Genomic DNA, 18,864 nt, shown 5'->3' with positions numbered 1-18,864 from the left:
GTAACCTGCAGTGTGGACAAAGTCATAGGCTTCTATGAAAATCCCAGCCTGAATAAATATAAATTAATTAAAATTACTCGTCTTCCTGGAAATGATTTACCTTCTGTTGTAACAAGTAACAGTTATGGTTGCTGTAATATTGTTCTCCATCTTTTCCAGTTTATTTTGAGCATGTTGTATCCCTTTTATCAGTTTCTAAGCTAACAGAGCTAGAGCCATGCAAACACTCTTGAGTACACACCAGTCCTAAATCCCATTTTTGAAAGTAACTTAGGCATGATGGAGACTAAATTTCATCGACTTTCAGTCTGACATAGGCTCCCAGGTACCTAAGCCACAATTGAAAATAGGACTTTGGCTCCCAAGTCACTTAAGTGCTTTGGAAATCTTTACCCAAAGTCTGTTAGAAAACAATAATTTTGTCTGAGAAAGTTAACTTTGTCCAGACAGCCCACATCTATTTCTAATGGGAGTCCCAGGTTCTTGTATTCATCTGGTGGCAGGAAGGGTTAATCCTATGGACTGGGCAGGTGACTCTTGATTTGGTATTACTAGGGCTCGACAGCACACTTACACTTCAAATCACTTCTGTGCCCCTCAGCAAGCAAGAGGCATCTGTAAGGTATGTGGCCTTTCCTGCACAACCACTTAGGAAGGCTTCTTCCAAACAAAGACATTCTTGTAGATCGAAACACTAAAAACTAGGGCTGTCAAACGATTAAAAAAAAATCACAATTATGAGATTAAAAAAAAGTCGTAATTAATGAGAGTTTTAATCGCCCTGTTAAACAATAATAGAATACCAATTTACATGTATTTGTGCATGTTCTTCTACATTTTCAAATATACTGATTTCAGTTACAACACAGGATACAAAGTGTACAGTGCTCACTTTATATTATTTCTGATGACAAATATTTGCACTGTACAAAAGATAAACAAAAAATAGTATTTTTCAATTCACCTCATACAAGTACTGTAGTGAAATCTCTTTATCATGAAAATGCAACTTACAAATGTAGATTTATTTTTTTTTACATAACTGCACTCAAAAACGAAACAATGTAAAACTTTAGCGCCTACAAGTCGGAGCATGAAAGAGCATATGAATGTTTAGCACATCTAGCATGTAAATACTTTGCAACACCAGTTACAACAGTGCCATGTGAACACCTGTTCTCACTTGCAGGTGCCATTGTAAATAAAAAGTAGGCAGCATTATCCCCCGTAAATATAAACAAACTTGTTTGTCTCAGAGGTTAGCTGGACAAGAAGTAGGACTAAGTGGACTTATATGAGGTGAATTGAAAAATACTGTTTCTTTTGTTTATCTGTTTTTATCTACTCCCAGGAAAGTCAGTGGACCCGTTTACACTCCCATTGAAATAAATGAGAGCCTTGCCTTTGATTTCAATGGGAGCAGGATTGGGCCTGCGGACTCTTGTGACTGAAGCAGCAGTCAGTTAGCAGCAGGCTGCCGCTGCAGAGTAAGTCTCTAAAACAGAGGAGGCCAACCTGAGCCTGAGAAGGAGCCAGAATTTACCAATGTACATTGCCAAAGAGCCACAGTAATACGCCAGCAGCCCCCTATCAGCTCCCCCCAGCTCCTAGCACCTCCCACCCACTGAGAGCCACGCCAATCAGCGCCTCCCCTTCCCTCCCCATCAGCTGTTTCATGGCGTGCAGGAGGCTTTGGGGGGGATGGGGGAGGAGCGAGGGCACTGCAGGCTCCGGGGGAGGGGGTGGGAAGGGATGGAGTGGGGGCAGGGCCTGTGGCAGAGCCAGGGATTGAGCAGTGAGCACCCCCGGCACTTGGAAAGTTGGCGCCTGTAGCTCCAGCCCCAGAGTTGGTGCCTATACAAGGAGCCGCAGATTAACTTCTGAAGAGCCGCATGTGGCTCTGGAGCCAGAGGTTGGCCACCCCTGCCCTAATAGATTCCCCTTCACAGGATCACCATCATTCCTACATTGCTCAAGGTGTAGGGGGACTTTGGGCATTGAACCATGAAAAAGATTGCAGCCACCACCATTGCTGCTGCTGATTGCTAGGTATCAGTGAGGAAGGCACTCACAGAATGTCCTAAAGCTATTGAATATGAGGATGCAGTGGTGAGCAGAGGTTAGCTGTAAACAGAGCCAAAAACAAAATGCAGAAAGACAGTTTTTCGGGAATAGTATCAGCTCTGAACAAATCATGTAGCAGGTCACTGGCCAAGATTTATCCTGCATGCACTTGTAGTAAGAGGAATTTGGGAGTGGCAAGATTGGCTCTCTGGAGCTCAACAGAAGAATGGTTTCCTCCCCTCCGGAGGCTGAGCTTTTGGCTGTGCTTGTAACCATTGCTCTGCCACCACGCTTGCCAGCCACGATTTTTAACTTGCAACATGCAAGTGATTCGCCAAGCGTTAAATCTGACAAAATCCTATCGGGAAGTTTGCTCCTTTCCACTAAGGAGGGTGAATGGATCAGTTCTCTTAAGGAAAAGAATTAGAACCCTTTAATTTCTCATCTCTCATTCCAACCAGAGTCTGGAACATTTATAAGGTCAAGTATAATGAATATGGTATGTAAGTGCATCACTATACACTTGTAATCAGAACAGCCATCTTTTCTCCTATTATCCTGCCTCTTGTCCTTCACCCCAATTATAGATTACAAGTGTGTTTGTGCAGGTGATAATGAATCTAGCATATCAGAAATATTACGGCTTTCCCATTGTTGGTGTAAGCTGCTATTAGTACTTGTCATCTCAGCAGCATAAAATGAACCCTCTCTCTGTGGCATTGCTGCGCCTCCTGCAGCAACTATTCAAGGTCTTATAACTTGTCTTCATTTGTTCCTGGACTTAGTTAGCTTTGTGTTAGTTTTAATATAATTCATAACATACTCTAGAGAGCTGAAGAACTGCTTGGTCAGGCAGTAAATTGGAATTATTATATTGACAGTAGTGGCCCTTCAGCTGCATAGCAATGGGAAAAATACCAGGGGAAAAAAATGCAAACAGCCTTGCAGCTGCTGCCCCTAGTGCAGGGATCTCAAACTCAAATCACCACGGGGGCCACATGAGGACTGGTACATTGGCCCGAGGGCTGCATCACTGAAATTTTTTCATACAACAATACAAAGGTATAGTCAAAAATGAAGAGTAATACAGTATGCTATTCAAAGTCAATGTATTAACTTTTTTAAAACTGTAATGCGAAAAGTCAGTGCTGATTTTGACAGTCATTTCATTTTTGGCCACTTAGCTGGCAGCGTTTTGCATCAACCAGAGCATCAGTCTTAGGTTTGATAGCCTGAGACGAAACCAATCTCAGTGTTGCTTTCAAATGTTCATCAGTGAGCCTTGCCTTAACACAGATTTGTTAATCTTCATGGAAGAGAAAAACTGTTCACATATATATGTACTTCCAAACATTGCCATTACCCTTGCGGAAGCAGAGAATAACATGGGAAGTCTTTCTTGTGAAAGAAACCGGTAGAATTCTGGTATTCCAGCATCTGTATACTTCTGCTTCAAAATGGTATCACACTGAAGCTCCACTAACTCCATCTGCATTTCCTCTGCAACATTGTCAATTTCCACAGTAAATGGTGTGGAAAAAAGTTGAAAATGTGGTTCAAGTGCCTTGAAATCTTTAAACCATACATCAAACTGTTTGTCTAAGTTAGAAATGATATCTGCATATTCTTTCAAGGATTTGGGTTCAACTATTCCTAAGGAATTCTGAGTTGAACAATGGACCAAATTGCTAGCAGTCAGCTGTTTCCCCCACAAAGTAAGCTTGACTTTGAATGACTTAACACTGTCATACATCTGCATCACCTGTTTTCTACCCTGAAGCTTCAAGTTCAGTGCATTCAGGCAATCAGTTACATCGACTAGAAAAGCAAGGTTGCAGATAAAAATGGAATCAGCAAGCTGTGGAACCTCCTTGTTTTTCATTTTCATGAAGGAATCAATCTCCTCTCTAAGTGCAAAAAAATGCTTCAGAACATCTCCACGACTCAGCCATCTAACTTGAGTGTGATGCAGAAGTTCCCCATATTCGCTGTCCATACTTGCTAGAAAAGAAGTGAACTGTCTGTGATTCAGCCCTCGTGCACATATAAAATTAACGGTTTTAACAACTACATCGATAACTTCCTTCATTTGTAGACTTTTACTACACAGAGCTTCTTGGTGCAAAATGCAATGTATGCTGGTGAAGCTAATTCCTGGTATATTGAGGCTGTTCAGTTTGGTCTTCAATAATCCAACCACACCAATGTTTTCAGAGCACATTGATGACGGACCATCCATAGCCAAAGATACGAGTTTGTTCCACGGCGGCGCAGCTTTTTCAATGCACTCTTCCAGTCCTTGAAATATGTCACGTCCCGTTGTGGTACCCTTTAGTGGCATTAAGTCTAGCAATTCCTCAGTTATATTCAAATTGCAGTCCACACCTCTAATGAACACTGCACACTGTGCGATATCTGATACATCTGTTGTGACAAAGTTCCTCCTCTGTCTTGGTGGGTCCTGCGCTTAGTGGCGGATTTTCTTGCCTCAGAGATTCACCATGTGGGTTGGGGAACAGCCCAGAGACCTTCCCCTCTGGAAGAACCCACAGTCCTGGTCAATTGGGAGATTTGGGGGGAACCCGGGCCCGCCCTCTACTCCAGGTTCCAGCCCAGGGCCCTGTGGACTGCAGCTGTCTATAGTGCCTCCTGTAACAGCTGCATGACAGCTACAACTCCCTGGGCTACTTCCCCATGGCCTCCTCCAAACACCTTCCTTATTCTCACCACAGGACCTTCCTTCTGGTGTCTGATAACGCTTGTGCTCCTCAGGCCTCCAGCAGCACACCCTCTCACTCTCAGCTCCTTGCGCCTCTTGCTCCCAGCTCCTCACACTCGCACCACAAACTGAAATAAGCTCCTTTTTAAAACCCAGGTGCCCTGATTAGTCTGCCTTAATTGATTCTAGCAGCTTCTTATTAATTGGCTCCATGTGTCCTAATTAGCCTGCCTGCTTTAACTGGTTCTAGCAGGTTCCTGATTACTCTCGTGCAGCCCCTGCTCTGGTCACTCAGGGAACAGAAAACTACTCATCCAGTGACCAGTATATTTGCCCTCTACCAGACTCCTGTACCCCTCTGGTCTGGGTCTGTCACACTGTACTCTCATCAAGAGCAATTGAAAATGCTTAGAAGTCTTTTGCCATTTGAATCAGTTGTTTTTGCACATTATCTACTAAATCCGTTATCCTGCAGGCAATTGTATTGGCAGATAAGCTTATGCCTTCAAAAACTTCCTTCCTATAAGGACATAAAATTTCGCTGGCCTTCACAAGACGTTCTTTTATTAATAGGCCTTCTGTAAAAGGTTGTGATGATTTAGCTATCATTTTGCTTATCACAAAACTTGCTTTAACTGAATCTTCGCTAGACTTGTTAATCTCAGAAAAGAAATTTCTTTGCTTGTCAAATGCTGCTTTACGTTGCCGAATTTCTTCCTCTCGGATTTTTCCGGTGAATGCATCATATTGTTCACGGTGCATCGTATCGTAGTGCTGATGCACATTATACTCCATGAGACCAGCAATCATTTGCTGACAAATAAGGCATTGAATTTTAGCTTTTACCTCTGAAAAAATATAAATTCTCCCATTTGTCTTGGAAAACTCTCTTTTCTTCCATGAGTGTTCTTTTTTTTGACGAAGTCATTTCCGAGGGGTTTTAATAAAATATAAACACTCAGTAATACACCTCACTCAAAGGACAAAACATGCACTGACTTCTAGAATTACTTCTGTTAAAGCTCGGCCCCGCCCCCACTCCACCCCTTCCATGAGGCCCCACCCCTGCCCTGCCTCTTCCCACCCCTTCCCTGCTACTATTCCAACCCCTTCCCCAAATCCCCGCCCTGACCCCGTCTCTTCTCCACCTCCTCCCCTGAGCGCGCGGCTCCCCGCTCCTCCCCACTCCCTCTTGGAAAGCCCTAAGCGCTTGGAAGCACTTTGAGGTAGGCAGAGGAGTGGAGACATGGCGTGCTGGGGGGGGAGGAGGAGGGAGACGGGGAGAGGAGCTTGGCGGCCACAGGAAATAACTCTGCAGGCCGCATGCAGCCCACGTGTTTGAGACCCCTGTCCTAGGCCTTGGCTACACTTGCGAGTTACAGCACTGTAAAGCCGCCCCCAGCGCTGTAACTCACTCCCGTTCCACACTGGCAAGGCATTTGCAGCGCTGTATCTCCATGGTTGCAGCGCTGCATGTACTCCACCTCCCTGAGAGGAATAGCGAGTATTGCGCTGCCGCTGCGGCGTCAGTGTGGCCGCCCAATGCGCTGTGAATGGCCTCCAGAATTATTCAGCAGTATCCCACAATGCCTGTTCTAGCCACTCTGGTCATGAGTTCAAACTCTACTGCCCTGGCCTCAGGTAACCAACCATGTGACCCATCCTTTACATTCCCCGGGAATTTTAAAAATCCCCTTCCTGTTTGCTCAGCCCGGCATGGCATGGAGTGCTATCAGCTAATCTTTCCAGGTGACCATGCCGCCATGCGCCAAGCGAGCCCCAGCATGGAGCAATGGCGAGTTGCTGGACCTCATCAGTGTTTGGGGGGGAGGAAGCTGTACAGTCCCAGCTGCGCTCCAGCCGTAGAAATCACGATACCTTCGGGAAGGTATCAAAGGACATGATGGAAAGGGGCCATGACCGGGATGCCCTGCAGTGCAGGATTAAAGTGAAGGAGCTGCAGAGTGCCTACCACAAAGCACACGACACAAACGGCCGCTCGGGTGCTCCCCCCGCGACCTGCCAATTCTACAAAGAGCTGGATGCGATACTTGGGGTTAACCCCACCTCCACTCTGAGCACCACCATGGACACTTCAGAGCCGGTGTGGGGGGAGGGAAGGAAGAGGAGGAAGAGGAGGAAAACGGGAGTGATGGTGGCAGGCCTGATGGAGACACCCCGGAATCCCTGGAGGCATGCAGCCAGGAGCTCTTCTCGAGCCAGGAGGAAGGTAGCCAGTCGCAGCGGCCGTACTTGGTGGAGGACAAACAGAAGAGCAGGTTCCTGGTAAGCGTTTTTTTTTTTTTTCAGGAAGGAATTTTTTCAGTGCAGGCTCTTTGGGAGAGGAGGGTTAGGCATGCATGCCTAGGTGCGGAATAGTGCATTGATGTGGTTTATCAGATCGCGGTAATCGGCCTCGGTAATCTCCTTGAATGTCTCATCCAGAACGTGTGCAATGTGCTTGCGCAGGTTTATCAGGAGAGCCACCATGGTCCTTGTCCCAGCCAGGCTAACGTGTCTGCGCCACTGTGCCGCGAGGGGCGGGGGGACCATTGCTGCACATAGGCAAGTTGCATATGGGCCAGGGCAAAAGCCGCATTACAGTAGAAGACCCTCCCTTGCTTCCCAGGTCACCCTCGGCAGCAAGATATCGTCCAGGACGAACTCCTGTGGAAATGTTGGGACAGTGTTCAGTGTAGGTGCCCCCTGAAGCTGTTGGCTCTCCCCAAGGCACAGAAACCCAGAGGACAGTGCAACCCTGAAACAATCAGTCCCCCTTACTCACCATTTTGAGGCTCCCGTGGGATATGTGTGCTCTGTTTCGGACGGGAAAATTATGCTATTGTGTAGACCCTGTGTGTTTTTCTACTCCTTAAGTTCGAGGGGAATCACTACTCTGTCTGGTATAAACAATGCTGCCTCTGTTAAATGTTGCATTTTGCCTATACAGCTGCATTAACCTTGAGACCTCAGCCGTCCCTCTTATCGCCTGCTCAGAGACTGCAAAGACTCAGGAAGAGACTGCGAAAAAGCAAAGAAGACATGCTTCAAGAAGTGATGCAGCAATCTATTAAAGAGAATGAGAAAGCACAGAACTGGAGGGAGAAAGAAAGCAGGATCCGCCAGGAAAATGCAGCACACCAGCGGCAAAGCACCGGCAGCAAAGCACGGATCGGTTCAAGCATCCTGGAGCGCCAAGCAGACGCTATCCAGGAGCTCGTAGCCATGCAGAAAGAGGAGCAATACCGCAAACGCCCCCTCCCCCAGCCCTTGTCCCAAAACTCTTTCCGTTGTGCCCCACTGTCACCTCCAACCCACTTTCCCCAACTTCCGTGTTCTTCACACCACCCGCTGCCTCCAACACCAGTATTTTCACCACCCAGCCCTGAAAACCATGACCCTTACCCTCTGCACTCAACCCCCATCACCATGCAGTATAGCTATCCTGAAGTGCAGCACTCACTGCACAGCACACCAGACAGGACATACGCGAATCTGTGATTGTACCGTTCCCCACTCCACCCCCTTGTTTCTTTTCAATAAATAATTTTTTTTTCTTTTCAATAAATGGATTTTTTGGCTTTGAAAACATTCTTTATTATTGCATAAAGTAAAAGACTCCTTAGCCCAGGAAATAAACAGGCACTGCAAGTCTGCTTGTCTGCTTAGCAAACACTGATTCCTAAAGATTGGAACTACTGCACTTCACTCCCATGCAGGGCACCAGCTATCACTGCTCGTTTTCAGCCTCAAATTGCTCCCTCAAGGCATCCCTAATCCTTGCAGCCCTGCATTGGGCCCCTGTAATAGCCCTGCTCTCTGGCTATGTAAATTCAGCCTCCAGGTGTTGAACCTCAGAGGTCCATGCCTGAGTGAAGCTTTCACCCTTCCCTTCACAAATATTATGGAGGGCACAGCACGCGGATATAACCGCGGGGATGCTGTTTTCGGCCAAGTCCAGCTTCCCATACAGAGATCGCCAGCGGGCCTTTAAACGGCCAAAGGCACACTCCACAGTCATTCGGCACCGGCTTAGCCTGTAGTTGAACCATTCCTTGCTGCTGTCAAGGCTCCCTGTGTAGGGTTTCATGAGCCACGGCATTAACGGGTAAGCGGGATCTCCAAGGATCACAATGGGCATTTCAACTTCCCCTACAGTGATCCTCCGCTCTGGGAAAAAAGTCCCGGCCTGCATCTTCCTGAACAGCCAAGTGTTCCGAAAGATGCTTGCGTCGTGCATCTTTCCGGGCCAGCCTGTGTTAATGTCAATGAAAAGCCCACGGTGATCCACAAGCGCCTGGAGAACCATAGAGAAATACCCCTTCCGATTAATGTACTCGGATCCTAGGTGGGGTGGTGCTAGAATAGGAATGTGTGTCCCATCTATCGCCCCTCCACAGTTAGCGACCCCATTTGTGCAAAGCCATCCACTATTTCCTGCACGTTACCCAGAGTCACGGTTCTTCTGAGTAGGATGCGATTAATGGCCTTGCAAACTTGCATCAACATGATTCCAACGGTTGACTTTCGCACTCCAAACTGGTTTGCGACCGACCGGTAGCTGTCTGGAGTTGCCAGCTTCCAGATTGCAATAGCCACCCGCTTCTCCACTGGCAGGGCAGCTCTCAATCTCGTGTCCTTGCGCCGCAGGGTGGGGGCGAGCTCCTCACACAATCCCATGAAAGTGGCTTTTCTCATCCAAAAGTTCTGCAGCCACTGCTCGTCATCCCAGACTTCCATGACGATGTGATCCCACCTCTTGGTGCTTGTTTCCGAAGCCCAAAAGCGGCGTTCCACGGTGCTGAGCATGTCCGTGAATGCCACAAGCAATTTCGTGCCGTACGCATTACGTGGCTCGATAGCATCGTCGGACTCCTCACTCTCACTGTCACTTTGGATCTTAAGGAATAGTTAGACAGCCAAACGTGACGTGCTGGCGAGACTTGTCAGCATACGCCTCAGCAGTTTGGGCTCCATTTCCCGCAGACAGATCACGCTGCACAGAAACCATTGAAAGATGGCGCCAAAGGTGGACGGAAACCAAGGGATTTCTGGGATGTGAAGCAATGCATCACGGGGTGTTGGGACAGGACCCAGAATGCCCCGCACCTACGCCCCCTTCCCACAACTCACGGCATCAGAATGGGAAGAGGTGCTCTGTGGGATAGCGGCCCATAATGCACCGCTCCCAATAGTGCTGCAGTTGCCGCAACTGTGGCCACGACAGTGCGCTGGACAGCTGTCAGTGTGGACAGACTGCAGCGCTTTCCCTACTCAGCTGCACGAAGTCAGGTTTAACTCACAGCGCTGTACATCTGCAAGTGTAGCCAAGGCCCTAGTGTATATACAGTACTCAGGTTTGCATCCTAGCTATCGCTGGTCCTGATGCTTGGTAGCCCTCTTGAAGCCTTTCCCATGTAATTTAAACTACAGAGATGTGATGGAGAAGTCTACTAACTAAACTTGCTTTTAAGTCCCCCGCACCCACGAACTCTATTCCGTGGAAGAAGCTCAACATTTTCCTCTGCTACCCAACCTGTGTAACAACTTGGTTCAAGTCTATTGGAAAAAAGACTTTGGTAGAGCTGTGCTAACTAAATGTCTGGTGGTGATTAAAATATGTTCTGCAGTTTAAAGTAAATAGCTTATGGTTAAAGAGTCTTTGCTTTTTCTGGGCTTGTGATATTTAATACAGGCTTTAAAATATGTGAAGTCTAGTAAGTATTTAAAAAAACGTGCTTACAGCCTTTGTGTGACTCCTTTTAAAAATCTGGTTTATTTGTGCTGAAAACCCAGCCTGGACTTGGATTACTTGTTTTTTGTAATCTGTAAGGTGCTACTTTGGGCTGGTCTACACTGCGGGGGGGATCGATCCAAGATACGCAACGTCAGTTACGCGAATAGCGTAGCTGAAGTCGAAGTATCTTGGATCGAATTACCTGGGGTCCACACGGCGCGGGATCGACGGCCGCGGCTGCCCCGTCGACTGCGCTACCGCCGCTCGCTCTGGTGGAGTTCCGGAGTCGACGGTGAGCGCGTTCGGGGATCAATATATCGCGTCTTAACGAGACGCGATATATCGATCCGGATAAATTGATTGCTACCCGCCGATACGGCGGGTAGTGAAGACATACCCTTTGATTGCATGCTGTAGAAAGCAGGTCAGTGCTGTCAAACTAGGCTGCTTAAAGTTAGGCCCCTAAATCAAAATGGCCTGGTTGTCAGAGGTGCTAAGTAGCCACAGTTCCCACTGGAGTCAGCGGGAGCTATGGGTGCTCAAGCACACTGCCAATCAGGCACGTCTACGCAGGTGCCCAAACATAGCATCAAGTACTATCTTAGGGGCTGGTCCACACTAAGCCCCCAGTTCGAACTAAGATACGCAACTTCAGCTACGTGAATAACGTAGCTGAAGTCGAAGTATCTTAGTTTGAACTTAAAGGTACTTACCGCGGGTCCACATGCAGCAGGCAGGCTCCCCCGTCGACTCCGCCTACTCCTCTCGCGGAGCAGGATTACTGGCGTCGACGGCGAGCACTTCTGGGATCGATTTATCGCATCTAGACAAGACGCGATAAATCGATCCCAGAAGATCGATTGCTTGCCGCCAAACCAGCGGGTAAGTATAGACGTAGTATAGAAGTATAGGCACCCTCGTTGGAAAATGTTGGCCTCAGTGAACAAGGATCATTAAAAATTTGAAAAGGTGTCTCCCACAGAGAGAGAGAATCTAGCTGCTTCCTCAAAGTTAGTTAATGGGCATGTTTAGTTGGGGATTGGCCCTGCTTTGAGCAGGGGGTTGGACTAGATGACCTCCTGAGGTCCCTTCCAACCTTGATATTCTATGATTTTATGAAACTGATAATGAAATGCTTGTGTGCGGTTCTGCTGTCATAAGATACGTCAGTGTGAAAGCAAGCAGTATTGCCGTTTGAGCATTTCTTTTCTTTTGCTTCTTTCTTCAGTAACACCTACCGTATGATTGAACAAGACGACTTTGACATTCACACGAGGTTACACACCATAGTGAGAGGCGAGGATGAGGCAGCCATGGTGGAGTCGGTAGGCCTTGCGTTAGTAAAGCTACCGGATGTCCTCAACCGTCTGAAACCTGACATAGTGATCGTTCATGGGGACAGATTTGATGCTCTGGCACTAGCCACATCTGCAGCCTTGATGAATATTCGGATTCTTCATATTGAAGGCGGGGAAGTCAGTGGGACCATAGATGACTCAATCAGACATGCCATAACCAAACTGGCTCATTTCCATGTGTGTTGCACAAGAAGTGCAGAGCAGCATTTGATATCCATGTGCGAAGATCATGATCGTATCCTCTTGGCTGGCTGTCCTTCATATGACAAGCTTCTCTCCTCCAAAAATAAAGACTACATGAGTATTATACGTATGTGGATAGGTGTGTATTGCACTTCTGTTCAAAGTTCATAAGATTTCTGTAACAGGCAGACATGCCTTTTTGTTGGCTGAGACAGGATTTTATGAAGGGTATAAGCACATTTTGACAGTGCTCTTCTATCCTCTATCTTAGGGTTACCATTCGTCCGGATTTACCCGGACATGTCCTCCTTTTCGTGCTAAAAATAGCGTCCGGGGGGAATTTGTAAAGCACTCAAAATGTCCGGGATTTCCCCCCTCCCCCGGCAGAGCAGAGCTGGGAGGGCTGCAGGAAAGTCCCGGGCTGGACTCCGGAGCAGCTTCCTCCTCCCTGCATTCTGAGCCAGCCGGCAGCTCCTCCTCCTGCAGCCCGGTCCGGCAGCACTGTGCAGGGCCAGGGACCGGGTTTTGTGTTGTGCAGGGGAGCTCAGCCATGTGTCCGGCTGGCACAGAGCCCAACACCCTGTTCTGAGCAGCAGGGTAAGGGGGCCAGGGAGGTTCTGGAGGGGGCAGTCAAGAAACGGGGGGGGGCTTTTTGGGGGGAGTGGAAAAAGTTTTGGGCAGTCAGGGTACAGGTAGGGGGTAGGGTCCTGGGGGGCAGTTGGGGGGAGTCTTAGGAGGGGGCAGTTAGGGGACAAGGAACAGGGAGTCTTAGGTAGGGGGTGGGGTTCTGGGGGGCAGTTAGGAGCAGGGGTCCCAGGAGGGGGCAGTCAGGGGACAAGGAGCGGGGGGTAGGGGGCTGGGAGTTCTGGGGGGGAGCTGTCGGGGTAGAAGTGGGGAGAGGGATCGGAGCAGTCAGGGGACAGGGAGCAGAGGGGTTTAGATGGGTTGGGAGTTCTGGGGGGGGCTGTCAGGGGGCAGGAGTGGGGAGAGGGATCGCAGCAGTCAGGGGACAGGGAGCAGAGGGGTTTAGATGGGTTGGGAGTTCTGGGGGGGGGCTGTCAGGGGGTGGGGAGTGGTTGGATGGGGCGTGGGAGTCCCAGGGGTCTGTCTGGGGGTGGGGGTGTGGATAAGGGTTGGGGCAGTCAGGGGACAAGAGGCAAGGAGGCTTAGATAGGGAGTGGAGTCCTGGGGGGCAGTTAGGGGCAGGGGTCCCAGGAGGGGGCAGTCAGAGGACAAGGAACGGGGGGAGGGTTGGGGGTTCTGGGGGGGCGGGAAGTGGGAGGGGCAGGGGCGGGGCTAGGGCGGGGCTCCTCCCGTCCTCTTTTTTGCTTGTTGAAATATGGTAACCCTACTCTATCTCCCACCACAGAAATACATATAGACCCAGCAAACACAGACGTAACTGAAAACCTTAATATGCTGTTTTTCAATAGAATGTTATTCCCTATGTCTTTTCCCCTGCTCTTTTGAAAGCAAAATATCCATGTCCTCTGCCTTTCACACTTTAAGGAAATGTGCCTATTATTTTGAGAACAAAAACTTTTGGTAAACCAAAAGGAGGAAAAACAACATAAAACTTTCAAATGTTATCATACCACAATAGTCTGTTTCCAGGGCAAGATTAATAACAAGGCCAATTGGTCTGTAGCCTGGAAGACAGAGAAATAGAGGCTCCAACCTCACATATTATTTAACATAATTACATCCCATCAAATATCAGATGTAATGCTTAAATATTCAGGGGCCCCTTCCTCTCTAGAGACCCAAATGTCACATTTTGACTGTGTTGGTTTCTTCAAGAAACTCCTTCATTTCTATAATTTCCGTTCTCGTATTTTTAGTCAGGAGAAAGTAACCCTACATGACCAAAAAAAGTGTAGTCAGAGATTGTCTTTAATATCTAAAACCCTATTGCTGAGTCAAAAAACAAGAGTCAAATTTGCTGAGTTCTTTGTTAAAAAATAAATTAGAACTCAGAGCTATTTCTTTGATACACAGAGGTTCAGAACCTTGTTCATATCCTTTATAACCAAACAGCTGGGAGCAGGTCTGACCTAATAATGTTAGAGATTGTGCATGGAGCTAATTTGCAGAAAATCAAGGGAATTTACATGCTGTACATTGTTTCCTGCACAGTACAATACAGTAGCATGATATATTTCAGAGACTTGTGTTGTATGTCATCCGTTTACTTTCAGTTCATTCCATATAAATCAGCATATCTTGTTGGTGTTTGACAGGAAAAATTCTTCAGCCCCTGTCAATTGGGAACTGGGTTCTTGTTAGTTCAGTAGTTTAGTCATTTTCAGAATAAAGTAAAATGAACCTGCTACTCTTTATAACAAGTGAAGTATTTATGGTGGTCACTCTCTCATTTCTTTTAAGCAAATGGTGAAAAATCCATCCCTTAAGGCACAGAAGACTCTCAGGAAACCTGAATAGACTAATGGATTGAAAGGAATACATGATCACAATGAAAATCTCAATCCGATCTGCCTGTTTGCTGTTGTGCCACAGCCTCAGGGTTAAATTCTGCTCTCATTTACAATAGTGTAAATCCAGAATACGTTAATTGGCTTCAACTGAGTTAATCCAGTTTTATGCTGGTGTAACTAGGGGCCTTGGTCTGCACTCAAAGTACTCTTATAAAGTTTTAGGACCCAGTACTGCAGTTGACTCTGCTGTAGCCTTAGACAATAGCAATTGTTCAGAGTCTTACTTACAGTGGTAAACTTCAAACCCATATTCTCCTGTCACTCCTTTATGATCTCTTGTAGTATTGGAACTCATTGTGCTAGAAATCAGATTTGCTGTCTAGAACTTGGGGAGGTTTTTGTTTCAGTGGCTTCAGAATCATTCTCCCACCACAACCACAACGCTGCTAATAAAACAGTCTCTTTTGGGCTCCCTTTAAACAGGTGAAGATGTAAAACCAAGAGATTATATAGTCGCTCTGCAGCACCCTGTGACCACGGATATTAAACATTCCATAAAGATGTTTGAACTAACGTTGGATGCACTCATCTCCTTTAACAAAAGGACGCTAGTTCTGTTCCCAAACATCGATGCAGGTGAGTGAAACAGGTACTTTGTATAAGTGGTTTGGTTTTTGTTTTAAACTGGTGAAGAATTGCCCTCCAGATTTTCAGAACTCTCCATGGTGTCACTTCACCCTCTGTCTCACTCATAGACCTCTTAATCCACCTGCTTCCATCCTTGTTCATTGCAGCCCTCCCATCTGACTTCCTCTTTCCTCTCTGCATCTTCACTTGTGCTACTTCATCTACCCACATGGAGGTTGCTTAGTGATCTAGGTATAATGTTTGAACTCACTGGAACTGTGTGCTGAATGCAGGATCATCTTCACCCTTCAATCTTCTGAGGAAGATGAAGGGAAAGCATTGCAATTTTGGGGTGACAGACAAGCTATTCTGCTTGCTCACGGGCTCTAAAATGTTTAAAAATATAATAGTAATGAAGAATAGTTGGAGCTCAGACTCACAGCTGGAACCCTATGCTCAATGACACAGCTGTGAAGAGTCCTGTGGAGGGCGGGTGAGCAAAAAGTGGTTGGGAACACGTACACAGACCTGGTGGGGGCAGTCCTAGGCATACCAGTCCGGCTGTTTTCACAGTACTTCTGTGTTAGCATCAATGACAGCAACTAACATGTCATTACAATGTATACAGTGGCCCCTTCAGTAGCCACAGTGAAAATTCAACTATCAGTTAACATTTTGTTCTCAATTGTTGGCTTTTTCCATAGGAAGCAAAGAGATGGTTCGGGTGATGAGGAAGAAGGGCATTGAGCATCATCCCAATTTTCGAGCAGTAAAGCATGTTCCGTTTGAGCAGTTCATCCAGTTAGTGGCACATGCTGGCTGTGTGATTGGTAACAGCAGCTGTGGTGTTCGAGAGGTGGGAGCGTTTGGAACTCCTGTCATCAATCTGGGAACACGTCAAATAGGAAGAGAAACAGGTATGTGTTTGCTGCTAAGTTCTCTGCTAAATTAACTTCCTGGGTGTTGGGTATGGTCATGTGCTTGCATCATTACAGAGGTAAAGTCAGAGTTTAACAAGCATGTCAGTTTTATTTTTAATGGACCTTATCACAGCAGGAACATTTTGACCTATCCGAATAACTTCATTGATCTGTTCCTTCTGTCCTGATGATTTTTGTAGAAAAGCCTTTTATCTATAGTCCAACTAAAATAAATATATACAGTGGCTTCCACCTGCCCGAATAAACCACTGCACATGTTTTCTTTATGGGTGTAGGTACATGTGACAGGCATAAAACTATGCACTCTGGAATGATCCTGCAATTTTAATATACACATACACCACAACCAGCAGCAGGTATAAAAAGCAAATGTATAGTTTTTTTTTCACAATCACACAGGTGCCTCAGATAAGACTTGAATAACAGTTTACCCTCCTGTTCTTCTCTGTGTTGTTCTTATATGTGGGAATTACACTGGAGTTAATAAGAATTCTGTTCTCTAAGTGCTTCGCAGGGAGGATACTGTATCATGACAATGTTGCTATTGATTTCAGTGGGAGCAGGTCCTAACAGAGCAATGTCAGCGTAGCATCTGCATGTAAGAAGATGACACATACAGAAGTAGGGGCACTATGTGCACATAGGTCATGTTCCTTTTGAGTAGGTGTGAGGCCTTAACACATTTTGCCAGGACACACAAGTAATTGCTTGTTCATTTCAAATTCTGTTCTCCGTTCTCTTCCCCTCTTCCCCCTCCCCCCCATTATTTATCAAGTAGCTGGCATGCACTAGAATGACATTGCATTTTTGATTATCTAGGCGAAAATGTTCTTCATGTTCGTGATGCTGACACACAGGACAAAATACTACAAGCTTTGCATCTCCAGTTTGGACAACAGTATCCTTGGTAAGTACATATATCCGCCCACTACTCTTCAGGGGACCAGAGAAAAGTCCCTTAGTGAGTACTGGGGTGGAGAATAGACTTCACCACATTTATCCAAGGTTAGCTCCCCACTCTAGGATGCTTGATGTCTAGGATTCAGTGTCAACGTCTAGAATTCTTTACGAAAAAAACAAATAATGCTGTAACCTCACGGAACATGGTTAAATGAGAGCCCAGGGCAAAAAATGATGGTAATTCCACCCTTGTGCTACCTGTAGCTGGATAGCCCTTAACCCATTCCAGATTGCTAAAGCATCCAACACATCCTGTTGCACACTCACAGAGATTTGAAATGCATTATTATCATGGCAGATAACATGTTATAGTTTATTAATAACCTTTGAGATGTGAAATATTGTGGCCTTCTATTTTATAAGTGCTGTACAGACTTGCTGTTTTATTTACACTATAATTGGTGCTTTTTTATATTACAGCTCAAAAATATATGGGGATGGTAATGCTGTCCCAAGAATTCTGAAGTTCCTCAAATCTATTGACCTCAAAGAGCCACTGCAGAAGAAGTTCTGCTTCCCTCCTGTAAAGGAGAACATCTCACAAGATATTGACCATATCCTAGAAACTCAGAGTGCCTTGGCTGTGGATCTAGGTGGAACAAATCTCCGGGTAGCGATAGTCAGTATGAAGGTAAGTACTATTCCATGCCTTTAATAATGTCTGTAGACACCACTGTATTAGATGGGAAAGTACTGCATTGGGGATAGTGCAGTGCAGTACTGTCCCAGGGGGAGATCCTAGGTGCGCCGATGAAGTGTGCTTGCTGCTGTGCTCCTTTATGGACTGTGCAGCTGGCCAGGTCTACTGGCCAACGTGGAGCAAGGCAAAGCCATGATCCCACTGGCTCCTTCTGTCTGAGGGGCCATGCACCCACAGGGGAATAGGCAGGGAGCAGTTCCTGCGCTTCCCTGAGCACAGGGACTACAATTCAGCTTGTGCCTTTATATAGACCACACACAAGGGGAGAGACTCCTGGTGCCATTTTCCTCACTTCCCACACCACCCCCTCATATACCTTAGTAATGGACATGCAGAATATCTGAAAAAAAGAAAGAAACTAGACTCCAAGGATAATTCACTGAAGAAGGAACGGATAGTTCAGGTCATGTGATAGGGAGTTTTTCACCTCTGTCACCAATGAAAACACAGCTAGGCCAAAAGTTGTTACTTTCTGATGGCTGTTGGACCAACAGCAGGTGATAGTTGTTCTCCATTTGATACCTGAGAACAGGAGCTCAGCACTCTAAACCATCATCAGAATAGAAGGCAATTGGCACCCAGGCTGGAATTCTCAGAGAAACCCAGGACTGCGTGAGATTAACCAACCCCTTTCTCTGCTAAAAGTGATTGTTCCAGAACACATTGAGGCATGTTGTGGGGTAGAGTGGGGAAACGTGCACCATCACAGCCTGCGTGGTAGATGTTCTGTGAATAAAAGACTTCAGTCTCCAGGGCTGTCAGCCCATCATCTTTCACCACCAAAGAATTCATGGAGCGTAGAACATTTTTCTTTGGCCTAGAGTTGCGTGGCTTGTACACAGCTAGCTCATTTAAGTGACGTTTCCCAGAGTGGGCGGTATGCCCCTGGGGCTGGCATGAAGAACTAGGCGGGGAAGCACAAATAGGCCTCTCAGTTGTTTCCCAGAAACTTTAGCATTAATTAAAAAAAAAAAAAGTGTCTAGCTGTTCTGATTATGAAGAAAACCTTGAAAATGTGATCCAGGCGTAACTGATGAAGAGATGTTTGCAAAAAGCCTGAAACAAGAGCTTGGAGGTGTTAACTGCCTCATTCACTTGACTGGGTACAACTCAGGCACCAATAATGATCCTTTAAATTTG

At 46.5% G+C, this 18,864-nt stretch overlaps 1 protein-coding gene across 5 annotated transcripts in view; it reads left to right on the top strand.

Moving 5' to 3' along the window:
* GNE (glucosamine (UDP-N-acetyl)-2-epimerase/N-acetylmannosamine kinase) overlaps positions 1-18,864 on the top strand; it is a 77,641-nt gene that overhangs the window by 37,332 nt on the left and 21,445 nt on the right. For all 5 annotated transcript variants that reach the window (XM_008174419.4, XM_065549780.1, XM_065549781.1 and 2 more), the window contains 5 exons: positions 11,749-12,200; positions 14,980-15,132; positions 15,828-16,040; positions 16,884-16,971; positions 17,445-17,655. In XM_008174419.4, coding sequence (XP_008172641.3) covers positions 11,749-12,200; positions 14,980-15,132; positions 15,828-16,040; positions 16,884-16,971; positions 17,445-17,655 — 1,117 coding nt within the window. The remainder of the gene's footprint in view (positions 1-11,748; positions 12,201-14,979; positions 15,133-15,827; positions 16,041-16,883; positions 16,972-17,444; positions 17,656-18,864) is intronic.

Source organism: Chrysemys picta, chromosome 6, assembly GCF_011386835.1.
Source record: "Chrysemys picta bellii isolate R12L10 chromosome 6, ASM1138683v2, whole genome shotgun sequence".
Lineage (NCBI taxonomy): Eukaryota > Metazoa > Chordata > Testudines > Emydidae > Chrysemys > Chrysemys picta.
The sequence above is the reverse complement of the archived record's forward strand: the minus strand, read 5'-3'. Positions and strand labels throughout refer to the sequence as shown.